This window comes from Rhododendron vialii, chromosome 2a, assembly GCF_030253575.1.
Source record: "Rhododendron vialii isolate Sample 1 chromosome 2a, ASM3025357v1".
Classification (NCBI taxonomy): Eukaryota; Viridiplantae; Streptophyta; class Magnoliopsida; order Ericales; family Ericaceae; genus Rhododendron; species Rhododendron vialii.
Window position 1 is genome coordinate 42,304,439 of NC_080558.1, and position 23,117 is coordinate 42,327,555.

Here is a 23,117-nt window from a genome sequence, read left to right on the forward strand (position 1 = left end):
GACAGCCCAACTGAGAGATTTTTTAATAACTTTTTATTGAACTAATTCAAGCGTCCAAAAGTAGACTCCAAAAGTTGCAAAAAAGGCAAAGGATATCATTCATCTTACTAGCGTACAAGAAAGAAGGCAATGAGCCATGAGTGTCGCGCCCAAGCCCGAATATGTTAGGGTATTGGGCTGTACAAGGGCCTAGATTTTGTTGACATAGATAGGCTTGGCCTGAGGACAAATTTTGGAGGGAGCCCGATGACCTGGACTGGGCTGACCCAATCCTGAAGATTTTGGGCCCGGGTTCAAATTTACACCCCTAACAAAGAGATTCTAATGGGCCTTGCTTCGGAAACCCAAGGCACTGGGCTAAGGCCTTTTTTTTTTTTTCGGTCAAGCGGAAAATTCACTGGGCTAAGGCCTTTGAAGAAATTGCTTGAGGCCCAAATTTTTGTGGCTTTACAAGAGCTCTAAAGGAAAATCGTGTAGTTTGTTGAATACTTTCCAGCTAAAATGGAGAAAAGTTATGGGGGTGTTTGGCAACCCCATTTTTCCATTTTCCCATTTTGGCAAGCCCATTTTGAAAACCCGTTCTCAGATTCTCCTTGAAGAAGCAAAAAACGGAGAATCAAGGCATGAGATCTTTTCATGGTTTGCCATTTTGCCATTTTCCGTACAATTACCAAAATACCCATACTATTATTATCTATTTATCACTTTTGCCCTACCTTTAACACTTCTTATCTACTTCTTCACCTGTGAAAGCAGACGCAGTACAAAGAGAGAGAGAACACCAAATTTTTTTTTTTTTTTTTACATCTTTTAACACAATAATAAAGGCCAAACACAATATATATATACAGGGCGGTTCCGGAGACCCCTAAAAATACCTCTAAACCCTCCCCCTCGCCCCTCAAAGTTTTCGATCGAATTTTGATGATTCGAGTCACTCAATGTAATTAGAACGTGATTTTAAGGGTACTCGAGAGAAATCAATAAAAAAAAATGACCTGGAAGGGTTTCATCCGAACAATTTTTTAATGAACTTTATTGAACGGTTCAATAAAAAACTGTTCAAATCAAGCCTCTCGTGGTTATATTTTTTGCCAATTTCTCGTGGGCACCCTTAAAATCAAGTTTTGAACACATTGAGCTGCTCGGATCATCAAAATTTAATCGGAAACTATGAAATTAAGATTTGGAGGGTTTTTTTAGAGGTCTCCGGAACCGCCCCGAGATATATATATATAATAAGGAAATTTAAAAGAATAACTAAACGAAATGAAATAGTTAAACACCACCAAGACATTAGATATTATTTGTTGAGGATTAAAATATTACGATTCTTTACAACAATGTATGATTCCCTCCGTAGACAAAATATATATACCTAACAGGATCTTATAATCGCACTCAGAAATCCCGACAACCTTCTGTAGATCATAGGTTTGGGGAAAGAAGATCTAGAAAAGATCCACGTAAAACTCGACCATTTTTATCAAAACTACTTCGTCGTTCGGCGAAAACTATGCTTTCGTTTTTATATATATATATATATACACACACACACCTTTTAACACAATAATAAAGATCAAGGGCAACTTGGTAAAAATCAATCCATAATTCATTTTCATCATTCATCTACCAAACACTACTATAGTTTCCAAAATATATTCTGCACATATCTCCCAAACGTTTCTACTAGGGGTGTTACGAATCCGACCAGACCGAAAAAAATCGAAAAAACCGACCGATATGTTCGGTCTTCGGTCGGTCCACGGACAGTTTTTGGCGGTTCGGTCCACCCCGAACCGAACCGACCTAGGTTCGGTTCGGTCTCGGTTTTCCTAAAATTTATACGGACCGAACCGAACCGATTACGCACCGAACTGACTGAACCGAAATTGGACCGAACCGACCGAATCATATATTATATATATTTATATAAATCGTTTTAATCTTGACCGTCAATCCATTTGGTGTTTTAATCTTGACCGTCCACTCCTAAACCCTACCCTATCTGTCTTTTACTCTCCCCATTCCTCCAGACACGCAGCCATTCGCTATTTCCATTTTCCCCTCAGTTCTCTCCCAGTCTCCCTTCTCTCTGTTACTCCACGAATCCTCAACGATCTGCACCGCCGTCCTCCACCAGCGCCGTCCTCACCTCCGTCGCCCCCACCACGTACGCCGCGGCCGCCGCCTTGTCCACCCTCCCCAATTATCAACATCGGCACCGCAATCGATCCCCAGTCCGCCACCACATCGGTAAGCGGATTTTACTCTCCATTCTGCTGCCGCCCTCAAATCTATTCTCTCTCTGTCTGTGGGTGTGTGTGTGTGTGTGTGTGTGTGTGTAATGGCGTAGTATTTTTTTTGGAAGTTTGAATTTTGAATTTTTTTCAAGAGGAGTGGAATGGGAACTGATTCAAAAATACTCGATGCTTGTGTTGTGTCAAAGGGTTCCGTATCCAAAAATGATGTGCATATGAAAATGGTTGCTTGATTTCTTTTCCCTTTTTTGAGTTTTATTTTCAGTTTCTGTGGTTTAGTTTTTAAGGGTGTAGACTGTGAATTTTTTTTTCCTGCTCTATTGCCTACTTCAAAAGATGACAAACAAAAATGTAGAGGAAAAAGAAAAGAGAGATTGGGCTGAAAAATCAGCTTTCTTTCTTTCTTTTGAATATTCCTTCCTTTTACCAGTACCAAAAAACAAACAGGGCATTTGTACATTGTAGTTCTTTAAGGAATAATTCCTTCCATTTTCCAAAAAAAAAACAAGTTAACATTGTAGTAAAACAATTCCTTGGCCTTCTAACAGACTGGCCATTTACTTACGTTGACAAATAATGATTCCATTTGTAGTGTATATGTCATTTTTTTTAGTAAAATAATTTCTTACTGTTTTTTTTTTTTGCTTGATTACTGTGTAGTCTGTGTGTAACTGAATGTGGTTTATCTCTGTCTTCACTACAAGAAATTACACAATTCCCGACTAAAATTATTTTAGTCGCCAATTATTGAACAATTGCCGACTAAAATTATTTCGTCGGGAAATCATTATGTTTGTCGACTAAAATAAATTTTAGTCGGGAAATAATAATATTTTCCGACTAATAAATAAATTTGGTCGGCGAATATCAATTTTCCCACTAATTTAAAACCCAATAAATGAAAAACATTTCCCGACTAAATAATTTAGTACGGAATAGTTATATTTTCCGACAAAAATTAGATTTAGTCGGCGAATATCAATTTTTTCCGAAATTTAAAAAAATTAATAAATGAAAAATATTTTCCGAATAAATAATTTAGTAGGGAATAGTTATATTTTCCGACTAAAATTAGATTTAGTCGGCGAATATCAATTTTTTCCGAAATTTAAAAAAATTAATAAATGGAAAACATTTCCCGACTAAATAATTTAGTAGAGAATATCAATATTTTCCGACTAAAATTATATTTAGTCGGCAAATATCAATTTTTTCCAAAATTTAAAAAATTAATAAATGAAAAATATTTCCGACAAAATAATTTAGTAGGGAATAGTAATATTTGCCGACTAAATTTACATTTGGTCGGCGAATATTAATTTTTCCTTTCTTTTAAACCAAATTTCAATAAAGGAAATATTTGTTGCAACGACATTGATCACACGATGAAACTTTCCCGATCGAAACCGTTCAATTTTTTTCCCGATTGAAAGTAAATTTTTTTGTCTTTATTCAAAAAAATTGGATTTCGATCATAATTTTTTACTTTTTAGATTCTTCTCGTCATGACGATATAATAATCCCCAAAAGATTGACTAAAAACTAATAAATACAAAAAAAATTGAATAAGGACAAAAAAACAAACTAGTTGACTTATTTAGCCGACTATATACTTGAGAGTCTGGAGACAAAAATTAATTAGAATAAAACATTATCAGAATGATATTCAAATTAAAAATGAAAAGCATTTAAAGTTAATTTTTTGTATAAAGCGCGCAATCAGAAATGGTGTTGATGCATTCACTGAAGTAGTATAGAATATATAAATTAAAATTTCATTCTTGAGCACATATGCGTTGCTAGCTAAATGGTCAAGTGGCTTGGACATGTGAACACAAGGTTGGGGTTTTGACTCCTAAGACTGACACTTTGATGATAAAAAGGGGCAATTCTAAATTACACGTGGCTGGTCAGGGGGCTACATTATGCCAACGTGGCACATCCTTTTTCCAATGATGATGTCACATGAAAATTATTATTGGCAACTAAAGGATTTGGTCGCTAATAATGTATATTCAGCGACTAATAGAATTGGCGACAAAGTTTTTTATTCGGTAAAAAAGACATTTGGCGACTAAATCGTTAGTCGCTAAAACGTTACATTTGCCGACTAAACCATATTTAGTCGGCAATTACATTTGCCGACTCTCATTCCCCGACTAAATTGCCGACCAAATTTTAGTCGGGAAAACCCTTTGCCGACCAAAGAGTGGACATTTGGCGACTAAAATGTTAGTCGGGAATGGTGTAATTTGTTGTAATGTTTGTTTATGTGTATGCAGAGAGGCTAGCGTGAGGAAGGGGCGAAAATCACTATCAGAATGGACAATGCCGGCGAAATGTCTGACCATGAGCATGAGGTATTCAATCTCAAAATCCTATATTGGCTTGAAAATAAGATCTTTATTGAATATAGTGCATGAGTTTAATGGATTTAGTGTTTGCAATTTACATACTACCTAATTTTGAGTTGATGGATTGAAAATTAGATTAGTGCACGAACAACAAGAAAATCAAATTGTGATTATGTTATTTTTAATTTTCTGTTGTGTTAGAGTGATGAAATGGATGATGACATTATGGATAAAGGTGTTGAGTTTGATATCCCTCAAAATGCCGAACTAAATGATGAGCTCATGCCTGAAATTAATAACGAGTCTAAAAGAAAGAAGGTTGTTGATCTGAAAAAAAGGGCTCCATGTTGGAAATATTTTACACTTCTTACACCGGAAGGTCATCCAAAACCTAAGGCTGCATGCAATTGGTGTGGGACAGATTATGCTTGTCACTCGAAGTTAAATGGTACTAAATCACTAACTCATCATCTAGCGTATCAGTGTACCAAATATCCACCAAGTAAGAAATTTATGGGTTCTAGGCAAAAGCTCCTTAGTTTTCAAAAGAAAAAACACAATGGTGAAACAAGTGCAAGCCTTGTTCCTGTGGCCTTTAGTGCTGACGCTTGTAAAAGGGCACTAGTGAGGATGATAATAATTGATAAGTTGTCTTTTCATTTGTTGAAGGTGAAGGATTCAAAGATTTTATTAGTGTTGTTCAACCAATGTGGAATCCTCCTCATAGGCTTGCGATGGCAAAACAAATCATGGTCATGTATGAGGAAGAGAAAAAAACATTGAAACATACACTCAAGCATCAAAGGGTTTGTCTTACAACGGACACTTGGACTTCGGTCCAAAATCTGAATTACATGTGTCTTACGGGTCATTTTATTGATGAGAATTGGAGGTACCAAAAGAAAATTCTAAATTTTTGTGTTGTTCCTAATCACAAAGGTGATACTCTTGGTAGGATGGTTGAAGAATGCTTATTGGATTGGAGAATTGACAAGTTTCTAACCGTTACGGTTGATAATGCATCCTCAAATAATCTTTTGATTAAATACTTGGAGAGAAAGACCAAGGATAGGAAGACCACCATTTTAAATCACGAGTTCTTGCATGTGAGATGTTCGGCACACATTTTAAATCTAATTGTACGTGAGGGATTGCAAGAGATTGATGTCCCGATTGCAAGGGTGCACAATATGGTGAGATATGTGAGGTCTTCTTCATCTAGAATGACGGAGTTTTGGTCATGTGTTGAGAAGGAAAAAATTGTATGTAGGCTTAAATCTTGTTTGGATGTGTCTATTCGGCGGAACTATACATATTTCATGTTGGAGAGAGCTTTAACTTATCAAAAGGCCTTTGATCGATTGTGTGATGACCTGAGCTTTAAATTAAATGTAATAGAGGAGGAGATGGACGAGGATTTCGATGATGTTGATAGTTTTGAGGGTATAAATAGGGTAATTGAAATTGAGAAGAGAAAGAAAAAGCGAAGGGGGGGGGGGGGGGGGGGGGGGGGAAGGCCGGAAGGAGTACGTTGGGCTTCCAAGTTCAAAGGATTGGGAGAAGATTAAGTTGTACGTAAAGTTTCTTTGAGTGTTTTACGTTACAATTTTGAAATTTTTGGGTTCTTTGCACGTCACTTGTAATGTTTTTTTTGATGAAATGGTGTTGATTCAACAAGACATTATGAAGTTGAGTGAAAACGAGGATAGTGATTTGTATGATTTGGCAATGAGTATGCGTACCAAATTTGACAAGTATTGGGGTAATTTTGATAAGATTAATCAAATGATGATGTTTGCGGTTGTTCTTGATCCTCAATGCAAAGTTGCATTTTTTGAGTATTGCTTGCAAAATACCTTGGGTTATGATAAGGCAATAGTTGGTGAGTTCATGGATAAGCTAAAAAGTGAAATTACCCGTTTATTTGGATAGTTTGAGAAGCATAATGGTAGCGTGAATGTGCGTAACAAAGAGGTTGGGGAATCATCGGACACCGTAGATTTGGATGGACTTGAAACGAACATTGGTAATCATAAATCTTTGAAATCATAATTTAAAATGCACAAACAAAAGGAGGGCAACATGGCAAGCAAAACGGAATTGGAAAAGTATCTTGCGGAAACTAGTGAGGATGATTGTGATAATTTTGATGTACTTCGTTGGTGGAAGTTAAACTCTTCAAAGTATCCAATTGTCTCTCAAATGACATGAGATGTGCTAGCAATTCCCGTGTCCACGGTTGCCTCCGAGTCTGCTTTTAGCACAGGTGGATGTTATTGATCCTTATCGAAGTTCTCTCTTTCCGAAGACCATGGAAGCACTAATTTGCACACAATAATGGATTAGGAAACCAAACAAGATCAATATAAGAGAACAATTTGATGAATTAGAGGCATTAGATTCGGGTACTAATTTTACTTTTGGTTTTTATTGACAATTATTTTATGGTTCTTAAATATATTTTATGTTGAATGTCTTACTTGTATGTTTTCTTTGTTTTTTTCTTTATGTGTTTAGTTGTCTTGGAATCAAGTGACAAGAACTAAGGGGTTGGTGCTTGGATTGAAGAGTTCTATCATGGGTACACAAATCTGTAATGTTTACATATTTTTTGTTGGAATTTGTCATTGAGTAGTTTTTTAGTGACTTAATTTTGTTGCTTTTTGACTCTGTGACAATGTAGAGCTGTGGAACAACTTTTTGCAAGAGTTGAAGGCTTTAAGTAGCTATATGGAAGGGTGACAATCTCAACATTTTGGAAATTCTCTGGATTTTTTTTTTCTCCTGAACTGTTTATCTGGACATTTGGAATTTTGGATGACTGTATTATCTGTTTTACTAAGGGGGGACAGTTGGTATTAACTGTTTTATTGAGGACTATTTTAGGTTTAACTGGTACTAAGTTGTTGCTTCTGGTTGAAGGCTTTAAGCTACTGTATGAACTGTTTGAGAACTCTTTGAACTTTGTTTTTTTCTTTTCTTTCCTGATCTGTTAGTTGGTGGACTATTTGATTGGGAAAAAATTTCATTCTCATGTATGTGAATAGGTAAAATGTTAGTATGTGGTTCTGTGAATATGTGGTTCAGTTAGTAGGTGGTTCTGTTTTTTTTTTTTCCTTTACAAATTTGTAAAACGTTGGAGGGTTTCTTTTTTTCACTGTAAATTTTCTTTTATGTAAACTGTTTGATTTGGAAAAAATTGCCCATATAAAAAAGGCCCAAAACTAGGTAAAAAAAATGCCCAAAAGTAGCTCACATAAAATAGGTGAAAATAGCCTAAAATGGCTGAAAATGACCCAAATGAGGGTGGAAAAAGGTCAAACAGTCATTAGAAACTTAGGTTTTTTAAATGGGCCCAAATGGCCCATTAGGCCCATTCGGGGTGGACTGAAGTCCCCGACTGCCCCGAACTCACCCCGAACCGAACCGAACCGAAATTAAAACGGTCGGGATCGGTATCCGGATGATGTACCCCGAACCCGATCGGGGTGCGGTAAATTCACCCCAAACCAAACCGAACCGACCGAATAACACCCCTAGTTTCTACCATACTCAAAATACATTCTGGCCATAATTCAAAAAACTGAAAATAAAAAGTCAAAAAATAAGCTCTCAAACACCCCCTATGTTTAATTGGTACATGTTACATTAAACAAGAGACTTGATAGGAAAACATACGTAAACATTTAGCTATCCAATATCATTGCCAACATAATCAGATTCCAAAAGATCGATTTCATTCAAAAGATTTAATAAGTTCATGCGCTGTTGTTGCTGTTGCTCCTCCTCCCAAGCAAATAAATTTCTTTCTATATTGTTTACACTATTACTTAGCAAAAAATAAAAAAAAAGTGCACTATTTAGAACCTGCAGTTTAGTTGTGTACGTGGGCGAAAATATTCAGAACATCATTTTTGGCGTGTTGGAACTGTAACTCATATGTTAAGTATGAAGAGATACTAAGGAGTTCTAAAAAGAAGGCCAGATGGTGGAGCGGAGCGACGTTATCTAGCCAATCGCCGATGATCCAGTGAAAGTAGAATAGGCCTTCGGCCCAAGCGCTCTGTAATTGGGGGGTGCAGGGGATGTGGCATGGTACAGTATCATACAAGGGTATTTTTTGGATACAGCCAAATCTAGTTAAAGTTAGAATAGAGTAGTTATAAATACTCTATGTTGTAAACCCTAATTTATACTGTGATAATAAAGAACAGTAGCCGCTCTCGCTCCCGTGGACGTACTCGGTTTTGGAAAACCACGTATATCTCTGTGTTAATTCTTTACTGTTTTATACTCGTAAATCGTGTATGTGTGTGTGTGACGATCCTAACATGGCGTAACTTCCTTTTGCAGTGATGATTTGTTGATCCAAATGTCCATTGCCATTTGCATAAGGGTCATCATCGGGCTGGACCGGGCCAACTCACTACCTAAGCCTATCCACTGGCTGGGCCGATCGATCGGGCTTATTCTTTTTCTCAGGCCAGGCTACATACCTTAAATTGAAGCTCAAGCCCGCCCACGGGCTAGCCCAATTGACGGGCTGACGGGCCAAAATCCGGGCAGACCGACTGATGTCATTACAATAGTTGGGCTTTCATCTCATTAGAGTAGTTGGACTAGAATTTTGATCTCATAATAAGATTCTCATTACAGTAGTTGGGCAAACGACTACTTGTAAAAGTAACCCTAACATAAATTTTCTGTTGCACCAAATAAAAAAGCTCTACCATACTACCAGTTAGTCAGTTAGCAACGTTCAAAAGAGAAATGGAAAAAAGTAAATAACTAATAATTGCATTTGCACAATCGAATTGAATGTTTTTTAATCAAAAGATGAAAAAAATGCATAAATTATTACACAAAGAGAGAGGCAAGGGATTGCATCACTATAAATATGTACATCCCAAGTAGGTTAGCACCTAAACACATGTCAATCATGTGCACTACTCAACCCCTATAATTTGTAAATTACAAAACATAAGCAAAAAATGATCTTTATACATGAAGAAAAAATGCATGCCATGCCTTGTCCACATCCACCCAAGAACCCAACACACAAACAAAAATAGAGCCATGTGCATACTGTGCGGTGTAGGCAGAAAACAAATGAATGCCTTGTCCACGACTCCAAGAAGATTATACTGTGCATCAGTGCATGTTTGCTTAAAAAAATGGGTTTTGAGTAATTTTTGGGCTATCGGGTGGGTATTGCAGGCGGGCGCGCGGGTCAAGCAAAAATCTCTAGGCCTAAGTCTAGCCCATGAAGAATTCGGGCTAGGCTAGCCAGCCCGTTGGACGGGCTCAGGCCGGACAATAGCCGGGCGGGCTTCGGACGGGTCACGAGCCGACGGGCTAAATGATGACCCTTACATTTGCACAACAGTTCATCAATTTTTTGTCGAAGTTTTGCACCTTTCCATTGACAAAGTCACTGTTAAGGAATTGAATCCCACATTGCTTGGGAGTGGAATGGATGATCACTTAATAACATCTTGGACCTCTCCACTCATTGCCAATTGGTTTTGAGATGGATATAAAGTTTCCATAACCTCATAAAAAGCTCCTTTGAATCTTAGCATTAGCCTCATGAACTGGCATGATAGTAAGAGTGAATTTAATCAGTGTAATCCTACCTGCAAAACGATCTTCTTTGCCATAAGGACATATATCCCTTTTCACCGTCTCTATCACTGGATCCCTTGGAATTTTGTTCCAAAGATTAGCTCCCAAAGATAACCCAAGATATTTAATAGACCATTTCCTGCACAAATTTTAGAGTTTTCGGCATGGTTCTACAGTAATCTTTATACTAAGTATGCTTCCTGGGTGAATGACCAACTAAATTAAAAATTTTAAAAATCATCCCACTATCATATAGGTGTCAAGTGTGTGACACAGGTTCTTAATAACCTTTGAAGAAATTGTGCGAGTCGGATAGGATGAGAGACCAAGCATATCCCACTGGAGAAAAGAAAGGCAGTGGAGTCCCAAAGCTCAAGTGAAAACTGAAAATATCAAGAAACAGAGTATACATTTAGTCATTTACTATCACTAGCATATTAGCAATTATAACAAAAAACAGTGGTGACTCCAGAAACTTGTAAGCACGGGATTGTTCATTTACTTAAAATATACCAATTATAATAGGAAAAATCATTATCGATGCTAATGAAAAAATGGATTAATTATTTTCTCTAAACTACGTACAAAGTAAAAGCTCAACTAAATTTCCCATTTTTTTACACACACACAAAAAAAAAACAACATATAACTAACTATATGAGCTTCTACAATTGTATTCGACAAGGCGCACTTCATGTTTTGGAAATTTCAAATAATAACCTCATTGTTGAAAGCATAAAACGTGATCTTTTCAATATATGTGACCCAACGATCGTTGAATGAGTAACACAATTTGGAATCTTAATAAGATAATTTCAAGTTTGACTCATCGTTTTTTTTTTAATAGCTTCAAGTTTGAGTCGTTAATGACTCACCTTGATCTCAAACTAACTTTCGGGGGTAATAATTACAAGCTAATCTCAAGTATGTAGGTGAAATTTTGTTTGAAAGCTTGAGGGTTTTGAATATTCATGATTTGTTTATGTCACTATCTGACTCGAACAAGCTTTTATCCAGCGAATATAAGCTCAAATTAGAGTATCTTAGATTATTTAGAGAGAGTGAGAATGTGTGTGTCCGGGGTTTTTTTTTAACACTTTGGGAAAAATTTTGTGTGTGATGACACCATGGGGTCTATATATACTAATTACTACTAAATTTGATAGGTTCATTTATCACAAAATTAAAAAATTAATACAATATAAAACCAGTCAAAACAAACAACCCTATATAGATCGACGCGATCACAGCTTTTTTCCTGGAAAGTTACTCAATCTTATTTTGTCAATTAATACGTATGCTCATCGATCCAGATCAACGGATATTATAGCTCATATTTATGGTAGATCAACGCGATCACAACTCTTTTCTCGGACAGTTACTCTATCTAGCTTATTTTGTCAATTGTCAATAAATATGTATGGTCATCCAGATCAGCGGATATATGTATGGTCATCCAAATCAGCGAATATTATTTGCTCATGTTTGTGGTAATGTGGATGGATACATTATAAATAAAATAATATACTTTGACGAACAAATAAAAACCGGTCAAAAACAGAACAAAGAAAAATAATGTGTGTAATTGAAGAAAGAGATGATGTAAATCTTTGATTGACTTAATAATTACAGTCATTATTTACAAAAAATAAAAAAGAAAAGAAATCGGCCATTTATGGTATGATGATACGGTGCAAATTAAATACTAGTAATTAACTTTAATTCCATTTAAGCATATTCGCATTTGGGGGAATTGCATTTCATTGGTAAGAGGGGCAAAAAAATCCTCACTCATGGACCACTTTTTCGGAATTGTCCAGTCATGGGAAGAAAAACAATAATTCCTATAACATGATTTTGAAGACAAAAATACCCCTCCCTCTTATCTTGAATCAAGGGCAACTTAGGTTCATACATAAGGCAACCTATAGAGCAACTTAGGTTCATATAAGGGACAACTTAGGGGCAACTTAAGTTCATATACGAGGCAATTTAGATTCATACAGGGGCAATTTAGGTTCATACACGGGATAACTTAAGTTTATATACGGGACAACATAAGTTCATATACCAGACAATTTAGGTTCATACACGGGACAACTTAGATTCTTACACGGAAAAACATAGGTTCACAAGCATCATTATCATTTTCACAACCAAAATACATTGTTAGTTGTGCATTAATCACAAAAGCCCTGCCCAAAAGCCCTCAACTCAGGAGCGAGTTGAAATGAAGAGTTTGGAGGAACTTCGACTTTCTCATGAACTCACGGAGCGGGCTAGCCCACCCTTCGCTCGGCATGTGGACCCACTCCATGTCGATCCGGGTTAGCTCAATCTTGGGCATGGAATGGGCTTTCCTCCTCTTCTCGTACCTGTGGGGCTCCTTCACTGTGAGCCCTCTTTGGTGTTTTCTTGTGTCTGGCTTGGGAGAGAAGGAGATTTTGGTGGGTTTGGTGTATTGGGGTTTGTGGGTTTTATGGGAGGAGAGAGATAGGGTTTGGGTGAAAAGAACGGCCATGGATGCCATTGGAGGTGGGAAATGCTGGAGTTGTTTTTGGGTTTTGTTAATTGGTTAGTGTAATAGCAATTGAGAGAGAGAGAGAGAGAGAGAGAGAGCAGCCACAACCCTCTCGATCTGTTTGGCGGCAAGGAGGGAAAAGGGGGAAAAGAGGAGGAAGTGATTAATTTGGGTTAGAGCATCTCCAACCCATACTCCATTTCTTCATTTTGAAGGAAAAACATTCTCCAACCCATCTTCTAAAACTCTCATCCATTTGGAAGGATGAACTTTGATTCTCTAAATATAGAGGATGAAGGAAAAAATAGAGGATCTCCTCCAAATATGTGTTGGAGTTGAGAAATAGAATGTTGGGTTGGAGTTGAGATAAATAGTACAATTCTCTAAATCTACTTTTCAAATAAAATAGATTAATTTGATCCTCTCAAATAGAGATTTGGAGGGTGTTGGATTGGAAAGTAGATTAATTGAGAATACATGTGGGGGTATATTAGACATTTTGCTTGGCTCTTTCCATGTATTCTCAATTACTTTTTCCCTTTTCATTTCTAGAGTAATTTTTTGAAAATTAAACTTGTCCATGAGTTGCAAAATGTTTGCCCCACCTCCCACTGTCTGGTAATTCCCCCTTCGCATTTCCATTTAACCTATTAATTAGTTACCAAAACGCAAGGGGTTGACTATTGACACCCGAAATTCTTTGTACCATATAAGAATTGCTACTAGAACAACAACTGATGTACAGACAATACGCACAACATGCTTTTGAGCCCGTCTAGAGTCTAAAAAAGATAATTAGAACTGCTCATTTTGTTTAAAATATTTTACTTAGGGTCTCTGTGTAAAAAATCAACTCCATTCGATATTGGTAACAGCATTTATGAAATGTCCAATTTTGCTTCAAAATTTAGGCTAGCAAATATGAACGTTTCGTAAACACCCTTAACGATATCGGATAGAGCTGATTTTCACGGAGACTCTAAACAAAATATTTTCAACAAAATGAGTGGCTCCGATTATCTTTTTTGGACCTGAGGCAGGCCCAAAAACACGTTGTACGCGTTGTCTTTACAGTAGTTGCTGTGCCACATATTGGATTTGTGAGTTTTTTTTAACCATATTCGCATTTCCATTTCAACGATTAATTAGTTACCACAAATCATGGGAGGGGTAACATTTTTTTTTTATTTTGCCATTATTCATTAAATTTAACCTACTCTATCGATCCTACGGGATTTGGAGAGAGATTTTTATGGGAATTGAACCCTATCTATATGCATGGGAATATAAGGGAGGGGTGACTTTTGACACCCGAGATTCTTTGTACTGAGAAATTGGTATAGCTTTGCCTGGGTTTGTCACTCTTTTTTTCTCTGGGTACAACAAAGGCTGTATAGATAGCGGGTACATATCAACTTTAGACCCGTCTCGAGTTTCACAAAATTGATCAGAACTGCTCATTTTGTTTAAAATATTTTTCCAGAATTCGTGTGGAAAATTAGCTTAATCTGATATCTGTAATAGTATTTACAAAACATCCAACTTTGCTTCAGAATTCAGGCCAAATTCTAAAGCAAAATTGGATGTTACGTAAACGCCCTTACTGATATCGGATTGAGTTGATTTTTACTAGGACGAAAAACAAAATGAGCAGGTCCAACCTTCTTTGTGGGATCCGAGACAAGTCTAGAATTGATCTGTACAGCTGTCTGTACAGCTTTTGTTGTAGTCATATTTGGATGCCCCTCTTCCAACTCGAATGCCCGATCCTCTTTCTTATCTTATACTTCAAATAATGTCCCGCTGTGGTTGCGTCCAATCTATTTCCATCTCTCTCTTCTCCAAGAAAAACAATCAAAACCAAATTTAGGTTATGTCTCTTGTCCATTTTATCTCCATATTTTGTGTTTATTTTTCAAAATTAGTCGCTCTTTATGTGGTAGACCTCTACAGATTAAACAAAACGAGTTTCAGTGTTTAGTGTTAAGGAAAATATAGTCCCACATTACTTGGGATTTGGATGTGTAATCACTAATTTACTTTTGAGACCTTTCCACTCATTGCCAATTAGTTTTGAGATGAATATAAAATTTTCAACCTCCAAACTCCAGTTTCGGTCTTTCTGAGAAGATTTTTGGTCCTATTGGTTGATTGTATGGTTTTCTTTGTTTTGTCCCCAGTGATTGGCTGGTTTTTGTATAGCTGGGGTATGCTCCTAAGAGATCGTAATGAGTTTGAGCTTCAATAACAGAATGTACGTATCAAAAATAAGAGTTTCAGTCAAGGGTAAACTATGGCGTTTTTTTTTTTTTTGAAAGGCAAAAGAAATTTTATTAATCTTTGAAAATAGAGTTATAAAGATTAAAGAAAACACGTGAAAAAAGGCATCACAATAAGGAGAAAACATCCCAACAACTATGGCATTATTTATTGATTGGAGATCCCCAACGGTAGTCTTGCTTCATTTGAAGAACCCTGACGATGGGGTTAGTACTGGATTCGAAGATCACTCATGCTGTCCTTTCCCTTGGCAAGCGATAGTGGCTGGATTCTTGATTAGCGGGCAGTGGGAATAGACCCTTGGAATTAGACGAGGTAAGCGTAAGATGGCCCAGACACCTTAGTTATAAAAAATATATATAAAAAGAGGGAGAGTGAGAGAGCGAGGGAAAGAGGTGGGGTGTTGGTGGGTAAAGTTATTATGCTGTTGCAATCAGTGGTGGCGTTAATAAACTCAATTGTGGCATTATCGCTCAGTATATGAAATTAAACCAATTAGTTGGATATGACTTTTGTATTTCTCTATGAGACCAGGAGCTCAAATCTTCACATTTGCATGTGGGTGTTCTTGTCTTGGTATTTTTTGTGAATATTTCTCTTGCTAATGTAGCTAGTAGTTGGATTGAGCTTATAACGATTGTGGAATTATTTGGGATTGTTACTCCCCCTAATGCGACTAATATATATTTTTTGAACGGCGAAAAAGAATTTTATTAATCTTTAAATGTGAATATAAAGACCAAAAGGAGGAAGGAAAAGGACAACAAATGCACATCCGAGACCTAAGCCTTTGATTGGCAAGGTACCAATCAAAGGGACACCCCAAAGGACAGAGTCCAAAACCTAAGAGGCCTCAATGCCCGAATAAAATAATAAAGCGCAAAAGGAACATAGCCCAACCCCCAAAAAGACCTAAATGCCCAAAGAGAAGGCCAAAGCCCAATAATTAAGCCCAAATACACAGAAACCCTAATGCACGTATCTGGAATCCAGACGCCAAGCCACCGCCGCGAAGAGTCAAAACGCTGTGAACCCATCGTATGTCACCGATCCCAAAAACGCTAGGAGAATCGCCGGCCGTAGAGGCATCCACGTCAGACTGCCACACCTCGCATCACCGGCAAAAAACACCAAAACCCGTCCCAAAACTAAAACAAATCCAGCAACCACCGCACCACCACATGCCGCCGACTTTCACACCAGACAAAACAAACCATTACCCATGCACAAGATCTGACCACCAATCCCGGCCGTGAACGACTACACCACCAGATCCTTAGACGATGGGAAACCGATAAATAATCATCATCCGCCACCGCCTAGAAATCGCCAGCAAAGCTCCGACCTGGTGCTCGTGTCCACAGCCATTCCGGACATTTGTCGTAGACCTCTGCTTGCCGTTAGACTTATAGTGATTGTAGAATTGTTTACAGCTTCATGTAATTCTCATACTTGTATATCCTTCTATCGCTCGACAAAAAAAAAGGTTTATGAAATTAAAATCGGCTTATTTACTTTTTGGGTCTCCAAAGTATTTCCATCGTGCCACTTTAGTCCCCAATATTCCAATTGTAAACATTGCATTCCCAACGTATCAATTTTGTGTTTAAATGGTCCCTGGAGGTCACCCCGTTCATTCCCTCCGTCAAAATGAAGGGCAAATTTGGTATTTCACCACCCCCATAGCTTTATTTTCTTTTTTTGGTCCCCAAAGTATTTCCGCCGTGCCACTTTGGTCCCCAAAGTATTTCCTTCGTGCCATTTTGGTCCTCAATATTATACCAATTGCCAGTCAGGACTGATGGAAGGACTGATGTGGAGGTAAGGGGTGGTGGAGACTAGGATACACAGATCTGCGAGTTTTGACAAAGTACTCCTGTCGACATGACACAACACAAGTGCGGGATACGTCCGGGACCCGGCAAAAAAAAAAATCGTCGCCGCAGTCGTTGTAGAACGACGTTCTTCTACTGCGCTGTTTTTTCCCCTCCTTTTCAATTAGGGTTTATTTTATTTGTGGGCTTTAGGGTTTGTTTTATTTCTTTGGGGTTGTAAAGTTGGGTTTTGGCCATCGCTCTACAAACCTTCTTAAAAAATAAGCAACTTGTTTTACATTTTTAAATTTAAAAATAATGTAAATAAAAAATAATTTTTTGTTTTTATTTTTTTTGCATCGTTCAAAAGATCTCAATGAGATCTATCAAACAAAATCTATATTGCTTGATATAGATTTTGTTCAAGTCCGAACGTCTGGATTTTGCTTTGGTCTGCACCTCATCTTTTTTGATCGAATTTCGATGATCCGAGCCGCTCAATGTGATTAGAACGTGATTTTAAGGGTACCGGCGAAAAATCTACAAAAAAAATGACCAGGAAGGGCTTCAATAAAAAACTTTTCAGATGAAGCCCTTCCCGGTCATTTTTTTTGCTGATTTCAAGGGTACCTTAAAATCATGTTTTGAACACATTAAGCTGCTCGGATAATCAAAATTCGATTGGGACGATATTTAACGGAGCCTTTAACGGAATCTGTTAGTTATTCGGATGGAAGGGGGCAATTTGATTAACGGAAGATAACGTTGGGAGTAAAATTGAAATTTTTAAAAGGTTGGGAGTCTAATTGAATTTTGGTGTAAAAGTTGGGGGGTATTTTGAATTTTTCCCAAAAAAAAAAAGAGTCACTTTTGAATTTTTAATCCAAATCCACCCAAGTGAGGTTTAATTATTTCTCTCCCATTATATTTTTTGCTTATGCCGGCATCCAAATTGGCAATTTCCGTTGGATTTTTCGACAAAGGGGAAGAATTATTCAGTAGAGGGCAAATGGAGATACAAGTAGAGGGCATATATGTCATTTTGTCACAATAGTTAACGCCGCCTAAGGTTAAATTAACGGAAAGGGGAATCTTGACAATGCCAGCAAACCTTAAGGAAAGTCAGTGACATTTCAGAAACCTCAGGGGAGGTCAGTGAAATTTACTCCATATTGAAAATCTCAATATCTATAGTATTATTTTTCTTGTAATTGCAGTACTAATCGGAATTGCCATTTGGCAGTCTCATGGCTTTCCCCTCCAAAAGTAACTCAAAAACAAAATTTTTAGTATATATAGTTCTAGTACAATGGAACAGAGATCGAGAGAACAAATAGAAGTAAAGATGTTGAAATCTTTTCTGAAGTAGTCGAAGAAAAGATGCTTTAAATATTCATATCACTGAAATTTCATTCAATTAGCCAGACCACTGATGAAAACAGTGAGTTTATTTAAAATATATGATAAACTTGGCCGGCAATGGTTGTTTATTGCGTTGCCAAGTTTATCATGTGATAGAAGAGCTCAAAACTTGTCACACTCCGTTGGCATAAATGACAGGGTTTCTTTGTATAAGTCATGCACCACCAGGAAGTTTTGCTGCTGTATATTCCCAAATATGGAGCTAGTATCACCTGAACCAAGCATGGCCAAACACGTCACCCCCAAACTGGAGTTCGGGAGCATATAGTTTTCCGTCGGTAAATCTAAATCTGCATGCGTAAAATGGAATACCAGCGAGGGTATCTCCACATGATCAGAAGGATCGGATGGCAACTCGAAGCAAAGTTCAAGCCCGTTGGAGTCTAAAACGTCGACTACTGGAAGCTTTGCCTGACGTTTGAACTCTTCCTTAACATGAGTATAAGCACTTTCCGCCAAGCGTGTAATTGACGTGCCCGAGTCTATGATCAGGCCCCCAGACCCATCAGCATTGAGAGCAAAAGTTGTTTTGTTTACGGGCAACCTAGTGCTACCAATCGTGATTCCTTCGAGAGAAAGATAATAAAAATCTGGGTTTTGAATCAAAGGGGTGGTTTTGATCTCCCCACCACCACCTGAGGAATTCACACTTGCATGGGAGCCTATCAAAAGAGTACTGGGTTTACTTCCAGTCCAGGAAGTCAAGCAATATGAGAACGTGGGCTCACCCAACTGGGAGACGAGCGACAAGGGTCCGCGTCCGAAGCCTATCAGGCCCTCGGTCCCGAATCCCAAATTAAATAGACCACAACCAAACGTTACTTTCGGCACCTTGACCTTCCCCAAAGTTAAGGTCTCGGTGCCTAAAAAACCTAAAGTTAACCCAGTTCCGTATGTGTAGTTATACACGCACCCGTAGAAGGGGTTGCAATCTGACTCTGGCAGGTCTCGGCAAAATTGGCTGGTGCATGACACATTTGAAAAAGAGGAGGATTTCTTTGGATCAAACAACGGATCGGGCTGAGGAGCACACTTGAGACAAGGCTGGCATTGAGTCCATATGAGGTCGCTGCCGGTATCCATTATACCGGAGTAGGACATTGGCGGGGTTCCTATCGAAAAGTTCATAAGGTATTCGCCTTCTCCTGCATAAACCGTGGTCCTGAGTTTTGGATGTTTAGCTCTCAAAACCATTTCATTGAACATTTGGAGTCTGCGGCTGGAACGCTTCACTGCCCGATATAAACGTTCAGAGTTAGTGAAGTTTCCACCCGAATCAATGTGATTTAGAGTAATTTTGAAACCAGTTTTCATCAGTTGATCCTGATGATCATCGAGAGCTTGACGTGACGTGGAAAATGCGGGTGAAATAGATATGAGAATCAAAGCTAGGGTAAGAAAGAGGTGGGAGGATAGAGATGGTGGTGATGAAGCCATATATGATGAGTGGTGTGAGAAGTAAGACATAGGCATATCAGTATTTATAATGAATGAAATGGAACATCTGTTGTGTTTTGGCCCCCCCAACAATAAGGCTACGTACACTACCTCCAACCACTACACCATCTACTACATTTTTTGTAGGGTCCACCTCGGGTCCCAAAAAAATACATAAAAATATTCATAAATTTTAAAATAATATATTATGGGATCATATAAAAAATTAGCTCCAACAAATATCGATAAGTATTATTTCTTAATTCATAGGGGCAAAATTGAACAGTTGAGCAGTTTCGCCCCTACAAATCAAGAAATAATACTTACCAATATTCGTTGGAGCTGATTTTTTACAGGATCACATAAAATATTATTCTAAAATTTATGGACATTTTTCTGTATTTTTTTGGAACACAGGATGAGCCCCACAGAAGATGTAGTGGATGGATGATAGTGTATGTAGCATCCCTCTTGCCCCAATGTGAAAAGGAGAACATCTAGTGAAAAGGAGAAAAGAAAGCAAAAGCCAGCTGTGCCATGGGCTTTGGACTTTTGGGTGGAAGAGAAAAAAGGGAAAATGACGATCAATGATGTGTTTTAATAATTAATACCAGTCAATGACATGCAGAAAATATTTATTAATGCTAAAAATATCTTTGTCAGGTATTAAGCCGTCATTTTTCCGAAAAAAAGGGTACATTTGTTGGGCTCTAAATTCTTCTTTGGCAGTTGAAGGGCTTTTATGTCACGGGTGTGTAAAAGGAGCATGTGCCGAGTGTGAAAAAGGAGAAAGGGTAAGTGTATAGCCCCTTAGGGGGTTGCCGGATACACCGGCCAGGAGGTGAGAGGAGAGTAGAAGCTCGAGAGGATTGGTTCATCTCACATTGTAATTGTCTATTTTTTCAATTCTAGCTACTCTTTGAGCCCAATTTTTAATCCTGACTATATATTTTGAAAACAAACTAAAAAAATCCACTAAATACCAGATGTACAAACATCTACAAGAATAATACTCAAAGTTACTCTATAAATCTAATTACCATAGAATTCATATTCTTTGAAATAAAACTTTTAACAAGATTAACCAAAAAGTCATTCTAAATGACGAGAATGTCTGGTATTTTTCCCAAAATTTTTAATTTGGTCGCTGCCGGTATCCATTATACCATAGTACGACACTGGCGGGATCCCTATCAAAAAGTTCATAAGGTATTCACCATGTCCTACATAAACCGCAGTTTGGAGTTTTTGAATTTTTAGCTGTCAAAACCGTTTCATTGAACACTTAGAGCTTGTGACTGGAATGCTTCACTGCCAGATATAAATGTAAGGCAAGCAAACTCACAGGAGTTGGTCTGGGGTTCGCACGCACAAGTCTTCTTGCATGCACATGGATCATTGCATGCAAGTTTTCCCTGTTCAGGCCAACTTCCAGTTAGTGCACTGTTTTGGCTTTTCAGCAGTATTTTGGATTTTATCTCATTTATTGCTTATTGTATCATAAATCCATGATATCTATCATATCCTGCAAATTGTTACAGTTTTAATCCCCTTAAACTATTTTCCGCCCTAAATAGTTAAAAATAGATTAATAAAGAAGAATCTTAAATGTTTTTACAAAATGTCTAAGTAGAGATCGATTTACGGGTTGGGCGAGAGGGGTGCCTTAAAACTCTTCCCCTCTCGTAACTTGGCTCCCAAACCCAGATATAGATATGACGGACTGGTGCCTTCACTTTTTCAAACCAAACAGCGTAGAAAGCGTTTCAAGCTCGGTTTCTTGGGTGTCGGACTTTCAAACCCAAGTGGCGACTCTGAATTGAGCGCTTGTCCCATTAGCGCTCCCTCGATCCGACTTTGTAAACCGAAATTTAAGGGCATGTTGCGCACACCTACATTAATTGGTTAAGCTTTGCTAAGGACATTTTAAGATTTTTGAATTTTTTCTTGTTTTGTCCTTATTCAAATTTTTCCCGCATTTGTTAGTTTTGTGCTTAACTTTTGTGGATTATTGATTCATCGTGTCAAGACGAATCGAAAAAATAAAAAATTATAAATTCTACCCAAAATTTTGAAATATCTAAGATAAAGCCCAAAAAGTATATGGGTAAAAGTTATAATTTTTTACTTTTCTGATTCGTCTTGACAAGACAAATTAATAATTCCCAAAAGTTAAGCGCAAAACTAACAAACATGAAAATTTTTGCATGAGGAGAAAATAAGGAAAAACCCAAAAATCTTAGCAGAACAGGGCCTCAATACATTCCCTTAAAAGAAAAAACAATTAAGGAGACGTATCAATGAAATCACCCTGGGTTAGTGCAACGGTAGTGGCTTGGTAGGAACTAGGAAGCCTTTAGTTTGAAATTCGATATGCCATCGATTATTCCTGTATTAATTGGCCAATATTTATGAAACTTTATCCGGACATTAAATTGGGGTCTTGTTAAGGGACGATGAGATTAGACTCTTGAATTAGTCGGTTCAGTGAGCCGAATGTCGAATTTCTAGCAAAAAATACTTGAAATCTATATGTAAATGAGTTTATAAAGGTCCTTTGAAGTGTATAGATACTCACAATAAAAAAAATTCTATGACCACGCCCATTTACATGCACAATTTTACACATCCATCAACAATCATGTGTGAAACCCACACACAGGCTACAGGAAATGATCTCCATAGCATAGAGCTAAGGGACTGTTTTTGAAAAAACCTTTCTATTCCTATCGCACTGGATATTATATACGACTGCAGCTAGAGAGAGCTTGTAATCGATTCCCCTGAGCAGCGATCTGTCCTTGGGGCCACTTGACCTCACGAAGACACACGTGAAAAGGGCTAGAGAAATTAGTCACAGTTCATCGGGACACTCTTCATTACAAAAAAAAAGGGGAACCCCGCCCAAACACTAGCAGAGTACGAGAAAGAATGGGTGGAGATATGTTCCTGGGCCAATCCACTCAAGCACACACCATCAGTGAGGCAAATGAAAGGTCATGAGGAATCATGATAATAAGTGTCCTAATGATCTGTTTATGCCGAAGTGACAAAAGTTTTTGGTACGGTGTTCCCCGCCAATATGCACATCTCTCTCAATGATGTAAAGCTAGAGAGCGACGCAAAATTACAGCACCTCCGGTTTCCACTTTTTGTTGTGTCACCATTCTACTCAAGGGCTTGTTTGTTTGTCAGGATTAATATTGTATGAATATACGGAGTATTATTTTTGCCAATCTATCGGATTAGTAATGATCGAATTAGTACTACATATCCAGTAATATCCTACATTGTACACTTTGCCGTATGATATATCTGAGACATGTATAATTCGTATTGTAAGTATTATAATCAAATGCTGAGGAGTTGGACATTGCATGGCACAAGTACGTACGAGGCTCAT

The 23,117-nt window shown here is 37.7% G+C and overlaps 2 protein-coding genes across 2 annotated transcripts; one reads left to right on the forward strand and one right to left on the reverse strand.

The window, feature by feature from the left end:
- The first annotated feature begins 4,542 nt into the window (after positions 1-4,542).
- Positions 4,543-5,817, forward strand: LOC131317847 (uncharacterized). The gene is made up of 2 exons (XM_058347518.1): positions 4,543-4,621; positions 4,817-5,817. Exons 1-2 carry the CDS (start codon positions 4,583-4,585, stop codon positions 5,396-5,398), a joined length of 621 nt encoding a protein of 206 aa, XP_058203501.1. The 5' UTR covers positions 4,543-4,582; the 3' UTR covers positions 5,399-5,817.
- A 12,404-nt stretch (positions 5,818-18,221) lies between these two features.
- On the reverse strand, positions 18,222-19,736 carry LOC131317848 (aspartic proteinase nepenthesin-1-like). The gene has a single exon (XM_058347519.1). The coding sequence runs from the start codon at positions 19,712-19,714 to the stop codon at positions 18,380-18,382; it is 1,335 nt and encodes a 444-aa protein (XP_058203502.1). The 5' UTR covers positions 19,715-19,736; the 3' UTR covers positions 18,222-18,379.
- Between the last annotated feature and the right edge of the window lie 3,381 nt (positions 19,737-23,117).